Source organism: Corylus avellana, chromosome 7 (assembly GCF_965113065.1).
Source record: "Corylus avellana chromosome 7, dhCorAvel1.hap1.2, whole genome shotgun sequence".
Lineage (NCBI taxonomy): Eukaryota > Viridiplantae > Streptophyta > Magnoliopsida > Fagales > Betulaceae > Corylus > Corylus avellana.
The window spans coordinates 6,657,692-6,676,168 of record NC_142496.1 but is presented as its reverse complement, the minus strand read 5'-3'; the positions used below and the strand labels follow the sequence as shown (position 1 = coordinate 6,676,168).

Genomic DNA, 18,477 nt, shown 5'->3' with positions numbered 1-18,477 from the left:
TAGTCAACACATTGACATAATGGTTGCTGTCCCCTTGTGCGTAATCAAGCCAAGAGCAATTTGCAAAGCACACCAACATCCATAAATGGGCTCAAGCTTCATTTATTGCCTTGTATTCATCCGGGTTCTTCAAGTAAAATGGAGAGAGTTTATTATATGTTTTTTACATTTTGTTTTGTTCCCATCTTGTAATTTATATGGTGTTGTATTATTTCAAAAATTTAAATGATGTGATAATATTTTTATTATGCAATAATGAATTAGATGTAAAATATAATTTAGACTATTTTCATTTGTGTAGGCTAGGGTTGTGTTTGGGTGTACATGCAAAAGTCACTTTTAGATATCTGCATCCACATCATATTTTTACTAAACGCATCTGCGCAGTTATTGCGATTATTATTCGTTATCCGCATTTTAGGTAATGGGCCTATTTTAATCTCTTGAGCCTTCTTTGAGTCTCTCTATTACAACCTATTTTAATGATTTTAAAAATAATTTGAGTTGATATGTAGTGTTTTGAACTTGTTTTAATTTTTTAAAAATCCTAATGTTTTGAAAAATATATTAATTTCACATTACTTTTGCCTTTTTGCCCAAGTGAATGAGTGAATTGTGAAAAAAAAAAGAAAAAAAAAAGACTTAAACAATGTAAACATTACGTTTGTCTAATCCAAAATGATGTTGTTGTGGTGTTTATTAAATATATATAAAGAGTATGCGGATGTGGTTCCGCATACCCTAAATCTGCTATTCGCATTTGCATATGCGGATATTGAATTTTGCTCATCACATTCACATGTGTGGATAACATATAGTTGTGGATAGCGAATGTGGGTGGTTAATATATGCCCATATGTACACCCCTAGTTTGTATGGAGGCATAGAAAACATCATACAAAAAAGTAGGGTAAAAGAAGAGTAATGCTATAAATCATCTTTTTATTCTCCTAAAGTTGATGTGGTTTTCAAAATCACCATTGGATCAAAATTCAAGTATGATTCATCTAAAATTTAATGGTGATTTTAATAGCCACATCAGTTTTAGGAAGATAAATAAAGGATAAAAAGATGTTTCCTAGCATTACTCGTAAAAAGAAAGAGTAATGTTATAGCCTATATATCACACAAATACCACATTTGTATCTCACTATGATAATGTTGCAGCGTCTAGTAGCTATTGAATTTTTTTTTTTTTTTTTGTAATGTTATATATAAACCACATTTTATCTCATAACTATCTCGCAATGCTAACGTGTCGGTTCTAACAAACTGTTGATTGTGTGTGTGTGTGTGTGTTTTTTTTTTTTTTTAAGATATTAAAAAAAAAAATTACATCACATCTCCTGGAATTTTCTTAACGATTTGGATTTAATTTTAACTTTTTCATAAGAATGGAAAGAGAGTGAAATTAAATATTGAAAGGTCAATATTATAAGACCGTTACGAAATAAAAATGTAATATATATCATTTTTAACCATAATTAATTTAATAACTTTTACACCCTACTAGATCAACATAATAAAAGTGAAATATTAGTGTGTATATATCATTGCACAAAAATAAAAATTCATTCGTTTTGGGTACAAGTGTCACAAATCATTTTCATTTTTAATATAAAGTAATTATGACAACCAATTGTTTGACTTATTAATGCAGGTTGCAAGAGTTTGACTTGCAACTTGCCAACTTGCCTAGGCTGAAAGGTCGTTCCAGATTTATATATATTTAATATTTATCAATCAGAATATAATCTTTAAATCTTATCTCGACAAATTGAACCCTCTTTTATCAATCAGAATACCGTTTGGGATTGTGTTTTTAATAAGTTCGATTTTAAAAATTTTATTTTTGAAATTGTTACTTTTTAAAATTGTAAAAGCGTTTGCTAAAACATATTAAAAAGTAATTTTTTATCAAATATTTGTTATGCGAAATCATAATTTTGGTTTAAATTTGCGTTTTTTCAAATGAGGAATGCTAGGCTGACAAACAAATTTTACAGAAAAAATTTTACAAACTGATGTGGTACAATATGATTAGATATAAGATAAGTTCAAATTTTGAAAAACTTAATCATGTTGTGCCATATCAGTTTGTAAAAGTTTTTCTGTAAAATTTGTTTGTAAGCCTAGCACTCATCTTTTCAAATAAGTACTCTCTAACATGCTTATCAAAATAGCATTTTTTTTTTCTTCCTATTTTAGAAGAAGTACTTCTTAAATCGCAATACCAAACACTTTACATTTTGTGATATCGTTTACAAACGCAGATTATTCTTGCAAAATCGCAATCTCAAACGCACCATATACATCAACATTTTAAAATTATTATCGAGATTCCTTTTCGTTCTATCTCACTTGATTCTTCTCATCCTTACACATCATCAACAATTTTATTAAAAGCAACAAAAGATTCATGCAATAATTTTTCTTTATTTTTCAAATGAAAAACTTGCTCAAAGAAAATAGCATTTTCAGATTTAATAATAGTATTATAATCTAAAACATTCTTCTTGATAACCAGGAATCTATAACATGAACTTTGCAAGTATAACCAATAAAAGCACAATCACAAATTTTAGAATCAAGTTTTCTTATTTGGAAAAAATGCACTTTACTCCTAGAAGTTTAACTTATTTTTCAATTCAAATCACAATGTTTAAAAATTTGCAATTCCTTCAATGGACTGTGTCACTACTCCCCAGTTGATGATGAGTCATTCTCGTTTCCCGCATGTCCCCATCCCCATTTTTCCTTTTTTTTTTTTTTTTCTTTATCATTTCTTTACTGAACATCAAGAACTTCCAAGTAACAATTTCTCATTACCAGAATCAATTATTCCGATAATCTTGCACTGATTTCTCATCCATATTCTACACTATCCAATATGTTCAATCTAATTAGGAACTTGCTTTCTAACTCTGTGCCCTCCCTGCTTGTTCAACATCAACAGAACCGGGACTACAACTCAAAAGCCTCTTCAATGCAATCGACATGGAAGCCATGATTGCATTTGGGGAGCAGCCGAGTTTTCTCTCCTTGCACAAGCTCATAGAGGCAAACCGCGCATTCCAAGCCAGCACAGAGAAGCGATTGAAGAACAACAAGCAAAAGTGTTGTTGGGGGCAATTTGGGGAGAATAAGCCCAAAAAAATCACGTGAGTTTTCGCCTTCTTAGACGGCAATAACTAACCGATGGTTCGAATTGCAAATTTTTGAAACTTTATGAAAGTACATTGCAAATTTTTAGACATTAGAGTTCGAATTGAAAAAAATGTCAAACTTCATAGAGATAAAATGCATTTTTCCCTTCTTATTTGATAAGGCTCAGGTAACACAACCTTTGCCAAACACCCTACACTTTAAGGTATTTTAAGCTAAGCTTATGACCTTCCCAAAGTTCGTAAAGAGCTTCACTAGTTTTCTTATGAGTCACCTTATTTCGAATGTGACAAGCCGAAATAATAACTTCTCTTGTAATAGATTTTCATGGCTTTTAGTGATTTTTGGTTTTGGGACATACTCCACATTTATTCATATTGGTTTCACTTGGTGAATAAATAATTTCGGTTTCTTTCATTTTCTTGATGTAGCCGAGAGTTACATATGCAAGTCTATCTTATCAAATATTAATGTTCATTAATGGCACACATGTGCTTTAAGAAACAACTTGCATAAGCCCATCTTTCCCTAAGTTATTTTCCACATAAACAAACTACAAATATGATCAATTATTTTATCGTTTTTGTTTTATCTCAATTGACTGTTTTCTGAAGCATTGATTTGTTTTTTAAAAAAATAATCACGACTTGTGATTTTATATATATATATATATATATATATATACACGATTGCATATCTCAATTCTAAGGTACACCAGAAAACTATTATTGTTGGTAACAAATTTTTCCAACTTCTATCAAGATAGTAAAAACAAATATTTTCAACTGAAGCCTCAGTAAATATGTAAAGTATTAAGCTCAATCATTATAGAGAAATGATTTGTGTTAATATTTTTCTTATATTTTTCATATTTCATCTTACAAATCAACCGTTAAATTTGTGAACTTATGTGGGTCCTACATAAGTCAATAGTAGACCCTATAAATCTAATGGTTGATCTAATATTGAATTTGTAGGAGAATATGAGAAAAAAAATATAGCAAATTATTGACACCAATAATTTTTCTTATCATAAATATGCTATTGATATCAATCTTACGATACAATCAATTTCTCGTATGTTAAATGAGCCTCAATATGGACATTAATAATCACATCTATTTTATTCCTAATCAGCATGTCAGAAAACTTCAAAGTTAAATGATATATATGAAAAATTAGCAAATCTAGCACATCATAGCTAACATAAGTGCTAGAGGCTAATTTTTCTTTGAAATAGACTAATCAATAGAGGGTCACCGCTTATTAGATACAATATTATTCATGTAATTATAAATTTTCACCAGCTTTAATTCAATTGAAGAGCACCTTCATCATTTGTTTTGTTTTGTTTTTATAAGATCTTTTATAAATGAAAGTGTATATCCTGGCTGAAAAAAATATGTGAATCAAAGTTTAAGAACTCAAGGTGCAGCCTAGAGCCGGCAATTTTGACACGACCCAACACGAAAAAACAGGTATTGGGTTTGGGCTTATCGGGTTCGGGTCGTAATCAGGTCTACCCGATTAAGACCCGGTAATTTCATGTCTGACGGGTCGACCCGCCAGACATGGTTATTGTGCGGGTCTGGCGGGTTGACCCGCCAGACCCCTTTTTCTTTTTTTTTTTTCAGTATAAGCCATCTGCCTCTTTCACTCGTCATTGTTGGATCTGGAAACTTCTTCAAAACCTGTAAAAAATGAAGAAATAGAGAGAGCAATGGGGAGAGAGAGAGAGAGAGAAGAGAGAGAAAGCTCCTTCTTTGAGAATGAGACCCTTTTGGTAGTTTGGGCTCTTGCAGGATCTGGAAACACCCAGATTGAATCTTCTTCAAAACCTGTAAAAAAAGAAAGAAACAGAGAGAGCAATGGGGAGAGAGAGAGAGAAGAGAGAGAAAGTTGCTTCTTTGGGAATGACTGAATGAGACCCTTTTGGCTTTTGGTGGTTTGTATAATTCGGTTCTGTCAATGTTAAATGTTTTTTTTTTGTTTATCCAAAAAAAACAATTAGATCAAAATTTAATTGCCATCTATCACAAATTCAATTACAATTTTAAAGTCCTATCAATTTTCGAGGACACAAAAGAAACACAAGGAAAACATGTAGCAAAAGCAGAACAAAGAGAAATTCTAAAATTTAATAAAAACTCTACATTTTGTCCATAAAAGTCCACATGGCAATATGCCACATCATTTTTTTTTATTTTTTTGAGGGAAAAGGACAAAACAAAAAGAAGATAATGTGGCATCTTGCCTCTAGCATATCTCCAGAACGAATGTTATCGAGTATTCGTATTTAAAAAAAAAACAAATGAATTTCTATTGGTTTAGATATTACTTTGGACAAAAGAAAATGAGATATAGAATTTTGAAGCCTAAAACAACAAATTTAGGTAGGGCCTTTTTTATATTTAAATATTTAATTAAATGATTTTAATTTAAAAAATTCTTCTTGCTTTTTGCCCTTAATTTTTTTTTTTTTCAAATGATTTGTAAAATTCTTCTATGTTATGAGACATTTAATTTCAACAGATTACAAATATTATATTTTGTGCTAAAATACACATAATTCTTTTTTAGTGGAATGTAATTTAAGTAAAATTAAATTTCTTTATACTAAAAATTATTTTAATAAATAACCTTAGTCAATATGCTTGCTTATTTTAAGTTTAAGTGAAATTATGAGTTTAGTAATTTTTTTGGAGTACAATTACAGTTACTTTCCATTTTTTTTTTCTTTTCTTATCCTTTATTAAAAGTCTTTAATATCTTGGAACTCAATTTTTTGCATTGACTGTATTGATGTATTAGAATTATTATTACAATTTTGAATTTTTTTTTTTTTTTTTTAAAAAAAAAGAAGTTATAGTTTATGGTAATCGGGTCGGGTCGGGTCGGGTCGGGTCGGGTCGGGTCTACCCGATTAGACCCCGATTATTTTAAATGGGTAAAACGGGTCGTGTCGGGTTACCCGGCTATTTTCGTGTCATAATCGTATCAGACCCAATTACCTGTTTAGCTAAACGGGTCGTGTCTGGGTATAGGCTAATCATGTAATGGGTACCCACGGATCGTAATCGGGTCGTGTCAGGTACCCATTTTGCCACCTCTGGAGCCAATAGTTTTACTCCAAGATCCTTCAAAGTGGGCTAAGTCACCACCACACACCAGGCCAGTTGAGTGTGATGAAAGCCAATTGATTTAGCACGCGCACCACCTCTCTTCCTCCTACCATATGCTTACCTGCAAGAATCTTCAGCAATGTGGTATTTTCTACATACAATTAGCAATGCTTTATGTGTTTTCTCCATTACAACATACTTGTAAATATGGACGTTTATTGTATAAAGTAATCATTATTTTTCTAGTTTAGGGAGATATTGACACTTTTTGATTCGTACATTCAAATATGGTTGTAGTAATCACATACCATTGACATTCAATGAATATAAACAGTCGGCCTAAGACCCTTCTTTTCACTACGTGCATGCATGACTTCAAGGTTTTTACCTACCCCTATATAATGGTTGTTACAACCATTATATAGGGATAGCAATTCGTATTTGATTGTTGGGTTCAAATTGTGTCGAGTTATGTATATAAAACTATACATATCAACCATAATTCAACAAATTTAATTAAATGAGTTAGACTCCTCAGCTCTAAATAGATTCGGAGGTCGTATAAAAAACTGTTAATCCTAATGTTATATGTCAGGTTTGAGTCATGACGATGATATGTATAATAAAACTATATAGACAAATCCTAAAAAGACTCATTTAATTAAACGGGTCAAACTCGTCAACCTTAACTCGCTAATTTGAGTAATTTCGTGTCAGATTCGTGGATTATGTAAAAAATGGCTGGCCTTACCATTATAGATATGATATATAAAGTAATGCTAGAAGTTCTTCCCATATCCTCCTTATGTCCCTTAAAACTAATGTAATTTTTAAAATCATCATTTTAATTTGATTAAAATTTAATAATAATTTATCACAAATTTAATGGTAATTCTAATGCCACATCAATTTTCAAGGAATACAAGAAAGACGGAAAGATCATTTATAGCATTACTTTAATATATATATATATTCCAAAGCTAGGAACAGTTGTCACAATAGAAATATGCATGCGTACCATAGGCTATTTTTAGTGTCACAAGTGTATAGAATATAGTAAATGCAACAGGCCAGGAGGCTGCAGAGGAAATAAATGCATATCTTTGTTTGAGATGTATATATAAGAGAGAAATAAATCTCTTCTTTATAAATATGTAGATATACATATAATTATATAAAATAGAATATGGTGAGAAATAATAAGTGACTCCGGCGACAACAAACACTTAGCCTCTAAGTTTTGCGCCACCTGGTCCACTTATCCCTTGACTAGAGCCGTGTGAGAACAGAAACCGTCGTTGAGAATTTAATGGAGGCATGGGGCACTCACATGTTTTCTTTTGTGGAAAAAGCAAAACATCCTCTCAAATTATTATTTAGTTGTCCAGGCCTTTTTAAGCTTTCAATTATTGTGATTTGTTTCAGTGTGTACTACGGTTTTTTTGTGGTGTTCTAATAATTTTAAATGAATTTTGTTTTCTAAAATAAAATTTACTTCCACTAATCTCATATATATATATATATATATATATATATATAATAGAAAAAAAAATCTGTGAAAAGTTACTGGAACAATATGAGAAGGAACCGTATCATTTTTCTTTGCTTTAAAAAGACAAAAATGCTTTTATAAATTTAGAAGAAAAAAAAAAAAAGTAGTTTTCGGGGAGCTACCCCCAAGTGTCTGGTACCGATCCACCAATGATCCACTCTTAGGTGTACCCTAAGACACCTTGGGTGGTCCAGCCTGAGTTACCGATCCACCAGTGATCCACCCCTAGGTGTACCCCAAGACACCTTGGGTGGTCCAGCCACCACCTTCACGTGCAGGGGATGGTTCAGCAACCTTGAGTCTTTTATTTTTATTTTTGTTTCTTTTTTCAATGGATTTTTTAAATTTTATAAAGGGTATTTTGGTTTTTAAGAGAGATATTGACATTTTATTGGTAATCTAAAGAGACATTAAAAATGCATTTATTGCTCAAAAAAAAAAAAAAAAAAAAAAGCATTTAAGATTACAATTTCGTAGATTTAAACGCCAAATAGCACATAAATAATAGTTTGACCCACTTTTTACCTTCGCTTTTCTTTTATATTCTTTTATATTGATGTAGACACGACTATAAAGTTTACGCTCAATTATTTGTCTTCTCACTCTCAGTCTCAGAAGAGCAGGAAAATAGGGTAAAGATATTCACCACGCCTGGCGTGCATCAATGGCAATAAGGAGCGGCTGTCGAGCAAAGGCAAAGGCAATGGCAATATTCTCTCTATTTTCTTCCTCCTTCATCCACCCTCAACTTCACCATATCGCCGCCAAGATGACTCTCCTCGACACTTTCTTGTTCTATGTCTGTAATCTCTCTCTCTCTCTCTCTCTCTCTCTATCTCTCTCTCTTATCTGAGACAGCAATCACCATGTTTGTGATGTTGTTACATAGGTTGTCCATGTCGTGGACAAGCTGGGGATATGGCACAGGCTCCCGGTCCTTCTCGGGCTTGCTTATCTGGGGATTAGAAGGCATTTGCACCAACGTTATAATCTGTTGCACGTCGGAGGCATCAACGGCCGGAAATACAGCACGGAAGAGTTTAGCTACCGGACCGCCGATGGAACATGCAACCACCCCGGCGACGACACAATCGGCAGCCAAGGAACCTTTTTCGGCCGGAATATGCCTCCGGCGACTACACCATATGGGGTAAGCGAGTCGTAACATCCTAATTAGGTATTTATCCGTCCACAAAAACCGGTCACGCAAAGAGATTAATTTTATTGTTAGTAAGTTTTTGAGTTTACGTTTACAAATTGCTTTGGGAACCAAAATATATCCACCTAACTTTCTTAAATTACTATTTTATTGTTAATATTCTCCCCGTGTCAATGTTTTCTTAAATTACTAAAAAAGGGTTAATGTCTTGAAGGCTAACAAAAAGACAAAAATGACTCTAAAAGAGTTTTGAATAAGATAAAAATGATATAATTATAAATTCAATAAAAAAAAAAACTAAAAAAATTATAAAAGCCATCCCCCTTGGTTTTTCTTTTTTTTTTTTTTTTTTTTTTTTTTTTAGTTTTTACTTTTTTTAAAAAATAAAAAATAAAAATAAAATTATGAAGGCTATTTTTGTCATCGGGGGAGTTTAAGAGGGACGTTGACACAATTTGGGAACATTGACAAATGAGATGGTAGTTCGAGGTGGGAGTATATATGTGTAATTTTCCTTAATATCTACTCACTACAAAAAATAATTTTTTTCTCACTGAAGTTTTCTGACGTGTCAGGGTGTCTGACACGTCAAAAAACTTTTCTGACGTGTGTTGAATGTCAGGTATATAGGTGTCAACAAATTATTTTTTCTGACGTATTACTGTTTAGCACGTCAGAATTTTCTAATGTATTAATTTTAACACGTCAAAAAATTTAAAAATTAATTATTTTAATTTTTTTTATTCAATTTAAAATTTTATTAATTTAAATTATTATTTTTTTTTTTTGTAATTTCTCTGCACGGCTGCCCTGCAGAGATTTGTTTCTCTGCACTACTCAAGTGGTGCAGATATTTGTTTCTCTGCACCACTCGAGTGGTGCAGAGAAAGGAAAAAATTTTGCTCTACATTCTCTTGTTTTCTCAATTTTTTCTCTCTCTCTCTCTCTCTCTTCTTTTCTTCAGCCAGCTCTCCCTTTTCTCCCTTTTCTCACTCTCTATCTTTTCTTTTCGATCTGCATTTTCAAAATCTCAAACCCAAACCAAAAAAATAAAAAATCAAAATAAAAAAACTAAATCAAAAAATTAATCTGAAAAATCAAAAACCCAAACGTCAAACCCAAAAAATCTTCTTATCTTCTTCTTCTTCTCTTCTCCTTTTTTTTTTTAGGCATGACACTTTAGAAAATTTATATTTGGCTTAGGTGTTGTAAAAAAATGTTATAGCATACCCATGTAGTGTTTTAACTTTCTCTCTCTTTTAAGGAAAAAATTGAAATTAAATATGAACCGCTGAAAAAACTATAGTTTTTTTTACAACACCTAAGCCGAATTCGTGAAAATAAATAGAGTTCTCCTCTAATTATCCAATCTCCACCATTTATTATTTAACAAGAGATTAAATGATCAAAACTCCCCCTTTTTTTCTTCTAATTTTATTTTATTTGTTATGGTTAAGTGGTAGGTGACACTTGTATCATTTTCCCAAAACAAATTAATACAATTGAACAAGTAACAAATTGTAAGTTCACTTATAGCTGTGTGTCTCTCTACAGCTGCTAGAGCCTCATCCAACAGTAGTAGCATCAAAACTTTTGGGGAGGAAAAAGTTCATAGACAATGGGAAGCAATTCAACATGGTAGCCTGCTCATGGATACAGTTCATGATTCATGATTGGATTGATCATTTGGAGGACACTCAACAGGTTTTAACTTGAATACATAATATTCTCTTGATCATCTGGGCTTCCTTTCTTGCAAGCCAATCAAAGTATGACCATATCTAACCATGTTGTAATGAAATTGTTTATATTTGAACACCGTTTCAGACAGAGTAATGTTATTTAGTAAATTGTTATACAATCATCATGCAATTTGATGATGTGAAAATGAAAATCGGCAGTTGGATTAGCACTTAAAAAAAAATTAAAAAAAAAAAGATTTTCATTGCCACATCATCCAAATTGTATGGTAGTTGTATAATAGTCTATTAAATAATATTACTCATTCGAGCAAAGTAATGCTATTTGGTTGACTATTATATGACTGTCATACAACTTGATGATATAGGAGTGAAAATCAGCCCTTAGATTAGCACTTAAAAAAAAATGATTTTCATTGCCACGTCATCTAAATTGTATGGTAGTTATATAACCCTCTATTAAATAGTATTACTCTCTCAGACAGAGTAATGTTATTTAGTTCATTATTATACGACTATCATACAACTTGATGATATGAGAGTGAAAATCAGCCATTAAATTAGCATTTGTAATTTTTTATTTTAAAAAAAATAATGGTTGGCTTTCACTGCAATGTCATCATTCATATAATATATACTTTACTAAATAGTATTAATCTTTCAACATGTACCATGCTTAATAAACAATTACAGTCATTCATATGCTTAAACTTACCAATGAAATTGACACATATTATTTTGCTATCGAAATGCCTACTATCCATGGCTCAAACAAATGGCTTATAATGAAATACTACATCTATTTATCATTAAGCAAGAGGAATTAAACATTGTTTCATAATTCTTTTAATTTATAGGTTGAATTGAGAGCTCCTGATGAATTTTCAAGTGGGTGTCCCTTGAAGTCTTTCAAGTTTTTCAAGACCAAAACAGTTTCTGCAGGTTCACCTAATCTACAGATTGGTTCTTTGAACACAAGGACTCCTTGGTGGTAAGTAATTATATATATATAAACCATTTGTGCAAGAAAAAAATATCTCTATCCTTCAAATAATTACGGCTAGAACTGCGAATCGTTATTAATTTACGTTTTTAGGATAACTGGTAACTTAATGATTTAATTACAATCAATCTTATAAAGTAAATATCCTATAAAAATATAAATTTGATATGAATAAGTGCATTTTGCGAGAATTTGATCCATTGTTTTGGCACGATCATAGGGATGGGAGTGTAATATATGGCAATAACAAGGATGGCATGAGAAGAGTTAGAACATTCAAAGATGGAAAGTTGAAGATCACACAAGAGGGGCTGCTTCAGCATGATGAGAAAGGTGTTCCTATTTCAGGTGATGTTCGAAATTGCTGGGCTGGATTTTCCCTCCTACAAGCCCTATTTGTCAAAGAGCACAATGCTGTATGTGATATGCTAAAAGTAAGTTAATTAGTTTTAATTTATATTTATTTCTATGCTTCGTTTTCCCCAATGCTGAAACTTGCCAAGTTGGTGCTTATATATTTATTTGAACAGTCCCAACATATAATTTTCATGAATTATAGGTCTTACGCCAATTGGGTTTCAGAAAAAAAAAAAAAAAAAAAGAAAAAAAAAAAAGGAATTTTGATAATGTATGCACTTTATGAATAAGATTACTACCATATATAATCTCTGTGTATGTGCGCGTGTTTAGCTAATGACTTAGAATCTGTTTGGGTTTGTAATTTTAAAATGTGCGGTTTGAAAACAGGAATTTAAAAAACACAGTTTAGCCCTTAAAATAGTGCATTTTTAAAAACCCATCCCCTTGCTTACAATTCTACAATTTAGATTAAAATCACATTTTGGTTTGCAAAATTGCATTGCCAAACACACTCATACTGGGTTGCCTTTTGTTTTTAGGTACATTACCCTGATCTGGATGATGAGCAGCTCTATAGGCATGCAAGATTGGTTACCTCTGCTGTCATTGCTAAAGTCCACACCATTGATTGGACTGTTGAACTCCTGAAGACTGATACTCTTCTGGCAGGGATGAGGATAAACTGGTAATTACGATAGTTAAGATATATATATACATATTCTCACCCATCTTTTCTTCTTTCATATCTCTTGGATCTCCACATTTTCAAAGGAAATCTAAACTCTCTTTTAATCATAGGCTCTTCTCTAAGAACTCACAACACATACCCTTGATTAAAACTAACCCTTCACCATGCCCTAAGACGCCAAACCCAGGCTTAAGATGGGACTTATGGGTCAACCGAGGTTACCTAACGGGGTGGTTGGTTTATAACTGAGAGAAAGATATATGAAGCAAAGAAAGTAGAAGATCAGAGCTATTGGAAACACGGATTAACAACTCTTGTGGCTCTGATACCAAAAGAACTAATTAAAAATAAATAAAAATAAAGCAGTAGAACCATCCATGTAGGAGGTATATGCAATTCAAATAAACATGATGCAAGATTTTTCAAAGTAAGCGCGAAATTGGAGCGTATAAAAGAGTAAGAGAGAAATGAAACAAATAGAAAATGGAAAGATATCAAAAGATTTGATTAACAAGAGTACTTACAAATTCAAATGTAAATTGGAAGTAGTGAAGTTACAAGTTGAAAGCGGAAAGGATTACAAGTTGAAAGCAGGATAGTTGCAGAGGGATTTTAGGTGTTTAGGCTAAAAGCTTCTGCCTATATATATATATATAATTTTTCCGCTTTCATGGTCAAGATTTAAAGTTGGTGCATCTAATGGAAACAGTGTAAATAACGTTACAGGATTTTTATGCAGGTATGGATTTATGGGGAAGAAATTTAAGGATTTGTTTGGACATATACTGGGAGCAGTGCTGAGTGGATTGGTTGGTCTTAGGCAGCCAAAAGATCATGGAGTTCCCTATTCATTGACAGAAGAGTTTGTAAGCGTATACAGAATGCATTCACTTCTACCAGATTATTTTGAGCTTAGGGACATCAAGTCTTGTTCAACTGCAGAAGATAAATGCCCTCCTATACTAGAACAGTACTTCCTTTCTCTCTCTCTCTCTCTCTTCTCATGCACTATTAATTTGCATCATCAAATATTAGGCCCAGATGGGATGAACATTTTCTTGCCATTTTCTTTCACCTTTTTATGGCTTTTCTGCATTTTGCTATAGAGCAAAAAGTCAATAGATTTTTGTAGTGTGAACTCTAACTTCACAGTTTACACTTCATTTTGATGAAATATTTTACGTGTTATAACTCATTTTTTGTTAATCATTTGGTGTTGATTTCACTGTTATTGACATGCCGTAAGAGTAAGTTGGAAACAAAATTTTATCACAATATCTCGAAATGCTAACGTGACAGTCCCAACCAATCATTGGATTAGTCATTGTTAAAAAAAAAAAAAAAAATCTAAAGAAGGGTTAGGACTGTCTCATCAACATTGTGGAATAAAAATGTGATAGATAACATTTCTCGTGGTATACAACAATTTTCCCCAACTAAAGAAGCAACACACATGTTTTTTTTTCTTGCAACAAATAATGTTTGGAATTAAGTTTCAAAAGGGAACTATGAGGGAGAATAAATGTTGCAGGGTGCCAATGAGGGAATTGGTGGGTATTGAAGGAGAGAAAAGACTATCAACAATTGGAATGGAACAAATGCTTGTATCAATGGGTCATCAGTCCTGTGGAGAAGTCACATTATGGAACTATCCTTCATGGATGAGAAACCTTGTAGCCCATGACATCAATGGGGAAGAGAGACCAGATCCAGTTGATATGGCCACCTTGGAAAGTAATACATCTCATGCTTCACTTGCCATTCATTACTTTTTCTTCTTTTTTTTTTCCCAAGCTAATTTGATACTACTGGATGATTAGTTTATAGGGACAGAGAGAGGGGAGTTGCTAGGTATAACGAGTTCAGAAGGAATTTATTGATGATTCCTATTAGTAAGTGGGAAGATTTGACAGATGATGAAGAAGTTGTTCAAGCCCTCCATGAAGTGTATGGAGATGATGTGGAGAAGCTTGATTTGCTAGTCGGTTTACACGCCGAGAAGAAGATCAAAGGCTTTGCCATCAGTGAGACTGCTTTTTTCATCTTCCTACTAATCGCTTCAAGGTATGCACACTCGATGTCTTAGTTGAACGAGTAATGCTATTTATTATACTGCTATACAATTGACGACGTTTCTTTTTGTGTGACGATGTTGTTCAGAAGGCTAGAGGCTGATCGTTTTTTCACGACAAATTTCAACACCAAAACATACACACAGAAAGGCCTAGAATGGGTTAACAAGACTGAGACCTTGAAGGATGTGATTGATCGGCACTTCCCTGAAATGACTAGGAAATGGATGAGGTGTTCCAGTGCATTCTCGGTGTGGGACTCCATGCCAACTCCAGCTAACTACATACCCCTCTACTTACGACCAACTCCCTAAATATGTTCTATTTACTACTTCCAATGGTTACGAAATGTACACATCTTCATGAAATTCAACATTGCCTGGCATATAATGCTTAAAAACACCAATGTAGATCAGTTATATATCAAACTTCAAACAGCAATGTTCTCGGAAATTACATAAAGCTACGGCACTATCAACTGCAAGTCCTAGTGAAAACAGGCATAACGTACACATGAGGAGACAGACAGACAAGGGTGTTTCAGGAGCTATGGTCCTTTATTATTAGAGAAAATAATGAGAACAGAGAAACTCCTCGTCCCAAATATCTGCAGGAAAGATCCATCACCATGTAAAATTTAAAAGGGCCCTGCAAACAAGAAACCAAGAATCAATTCCTCCATAAATCTAAAAACAAGCAACCAGGGGACACATAAAGGTCTCATTCAAAGACTATGATATTATGATAAAAATAGACATTAATCATAAAGTATGATTAGCATTGACAAATGTACACATAATTCCAACACAGAAGCTACATAATCATGCCCAAAGCAGACCGAGATAACAAAAGGAATATTTCACTCAAGAAATTCTGAGCCCACGAAGAATCAGCTCATCAGGGAAATAGTAAACTACAACATCCAATGAGATCGCACAAACTCCTTGAATGCTACAAACTAAAAATAGTAGGAAGAAACTACTTATGACAATCACAAATTTTTTTATTTTGACAAATAAAACAAATTTATTAAAAGGGCAAGGGGCACAATCCAAGTATACAGGAACTATACAAGAGAGAACACCCATCAAGATCAAGAATAAGGAAAAGGAGCACAAAAATCTGCAAAGTTAGACAATCACTAATAATTGAAGATTCTCCACCACAAAAGATATATAATTCACAAATTCCTCTCGAGGATAGTTTTCGTGAATACTCCATTCTTCCTGCGCCATCGAAACCCTATCAGAAAAAGCTTTCATCAAACAAGGTATAACCCAACATTCCCATCAAAGCAAAGCAGGACATCCACTGGCTAAAAGCTAGGAGACCACATAAAACATGGGAAAGAAAGATCTCACTGAAAAGGAGAACCAAAGTTGATATCTCATATCACACTCGCTTAAATTTCCATTCTAGAGAGATATGATAACGAAAGCTTCTTTCGGTATAAACAACCACCACATTGGTTGATTAACCTCAAAGCCACATGCCATTCTTGGGAACGGTCACCCAGATTTTATAATTCTCCTATCTAAGTCTCCCCAACTACCTTTTTTTTTAATAAATTTTTTAATTTTTTTATGACTTGATACCTCACCAAGGCAGGGCATTTGGACACACCCTTGAGTGTAAGTAAACCCCAAATACACGGCCCCACTCACCAGAACCGTGTATCAGGTAATCTAAGGAAACTCCTAGTATGGAATTGAATCCACGATGTTCGGCTCGTCTCAAGCTCACCCTTTGACCCCTAGGCTACACCCTAGGGGGTGAAGTCTCCCCAACTACTAACCCAACAAATCTTCAATCATCGCCCTTATCCCTACCAATGAAGATTGTACATCATATTGCAAATCTACTAATGACAAAAAGCCATTTGACCAGAGATTTATCAAAAGAATAATCCTTCAGACCCATAATTGTATTCAGCATTAGAGCTCCAAAACAAAACTTAATCACACTCTAAGAAGTAACCATATCCATTCTCCTCCACTGCAAAACACCAATTCATTTCAATATTCGTTAACTTTACATGCCAATGCAGCCTACTATACAAACAGCTTAATAATTCATCAATCAATTCTTATACCTAAATTCACACATACCCACACCACGCTTAGCATTTATACAATATCCCAATCAACAATCCACGGTGAATATTATTACCTCTTCTCTACCCTTAATTGGAGGGAATCATGCCGGTCGCCCGGGCGTAAGCGAAAATGCCACCGGCCTCGATGACCGGACCAGCATCCCCGATCGGCTTCAACTTGTACTCCTTGCCGGTGGTGTGATTGATCAGAAGGCTCTCGGCGAGCTCGATCGTAACTGTGTCGCCGGTCTTACACTCCTCGCAGATTCTGCCCTCCGACTCCAGAGGGTACACCTCTCCGGTGGCCACTGAGTTCCTGAAAAAGATACGCGCGTAGGACTCCGCCACCACCGCCGCGACCCCCGCCGCGCCCAGCGCCACCGGCGCGTGCTCGCGGGACGAGCCGCATCCGAAGTTGTAGCCGCCGATGACGATGGAGTACTTCGTCTTGATCTCGTTGGGCTCCACAAAGCGGGTGGTGTATGAGGAGGGGAGGCCGACGAGCGCGTAGGAGCCGAGCTTCTCGTACTCGGCGGGCTTGGAGGGGACGAGGGTGAGGTACTCGGCGGGGATGATCTGGTCGGTGTCGATGTTGTCCCCGACGACGTAACAGAGGCCGTGGAAGGAGGTGGCGGGGGTGGGGGATGGGGAGGATGAGGACGGCGTGGCGGTGGCGCGTGGGGTGGCGAAGGACTCGGTGGAGCGTGAGGATTGAGCCGTTAGTGGTCTGAGCTTGATGGGGTGGGCCGGGGATGGGGATACGTTGGGGAATTTGAGAAAGCGAGGGGCAGTGGGAAGGGAGGATCTGGTGATTGAGGGGGTGAATGTAGGGTTTGGAGAGCGACACAGGGAAGCCGCCATTGTGATGTCTGCGAAATGGTGTGTGAGAGGAATCAATGGTATTAAGGTAGGCTGCTAATCCCTCCCTATTTACAGGCTGCTCTACACAAATGTCAATTGGGATGACTTGGCACCAACGTCACACTGCCACATCATCTAATAAAAATGCTGACATGGCAGTAAATTTTGGACAGATTAATCTATTAGATAAATATAGTTTCTTATATTTGGCTCATATTCTCTTACAAATTTAATAGATCAATCATTAGATTTGTGGGGTCTACCATTGACTTATGTAAAATTCACAAATCTAACAGTTGATTTATATGAAGAGATGAGTCAAATATTATAAAAAATATTGATCCATAGCATTTATAAACACTCGAAAGAAAGCATTTTTTTTTTTTTAATTGAATAGGAAAAAATGGATTACAATGGAGAATTTTTCTCATTCTTGATCCAAATGGAAGAGAGAATGAGGATCCATTGAGAATACTTTCTAATGCTTTGAAAGTGGGCACGGAAATTTGCACTACAAGACACTTTTAAAGCATTCAAACTTTAAAAGGAGGACAAACCTAATCTAATATCAGATACAAAGCACTTAAAAATACTTAAAAAATATTATCTTACAATATTGACACGACATTTGCAACTAATCTTTGAATTAGTTTTTGTTAATTTTTTTTTATTTTAAAAAAAAAAAGATAAAATTTTCTAC

General features: G+C 34.2%; 2 protein-coding genes across 3 annotated transcripts; one reads left to right on the top strand and one right to left on the bottom strand.

The window, feature by feature from the left end:
* The first annotated feature begins 8,514 nt into the window (after nt 1–8,514).
* Nucleotides 8,515–15,299, top strand: LOC132184182 (alpha dioxygenase). 2 transcript variants are annotated; one of them, XM_059597712.2, is made up of 10 exons: nt 8,515–8,638; nt 8,729–8,989; nt 10,553–10,702; nt 11,556–11,689; nt 11,922–12,135; nt 12,601–12,746; nt 13,489–13,719; nt 14,281–14,483; nt 14,570–14,813; nt 14,913–15,299. In XM_059597712.2, the coding sequence occupies exons 1-10, from the start codon at nt 8,543–8,545 to the stop codon at nt 15,133–15,135; spliced, it is 1,902 nt and encodes a 633-aa protein (XP_059453695.2). In that variant the 5' UTR covers nt 8,515–8,542; the 3' UTR covers nt 15,136–15,299. The 2 variants fall into 2 exon arrangements, with proteins under 2 accessions (XP_059453695.2, XP_059453694.2); XM_059597711.2 differs by having other exon boundaries at nt 14,910–15,299.
* Nucleotides 15,209–17,818, bottom strand: LOC132184183 (3-isopropylmalate dehydratase small subunit 1-like). The gene is made up of 2 exons (XM_059597713.2): nt 16,991–17,818; nt 15,209–15,469 (listed from the first exon to the last, which is right to left on the bottom strand). Exon 1 carries the CDS (start codon nt 17,775–17,777, stop codon nt 17,004–17,006), a length of 774 nt encoding a protein of 257 aa, XP_059453696.2. The 5' UTR covers nt 17,778–17,818; the 3' UTR covers nt 15,209–15,469; nt 16,991–17,003.
* Nucleotides 17,819–18,477: the final 659 nt, after the last annotated feature.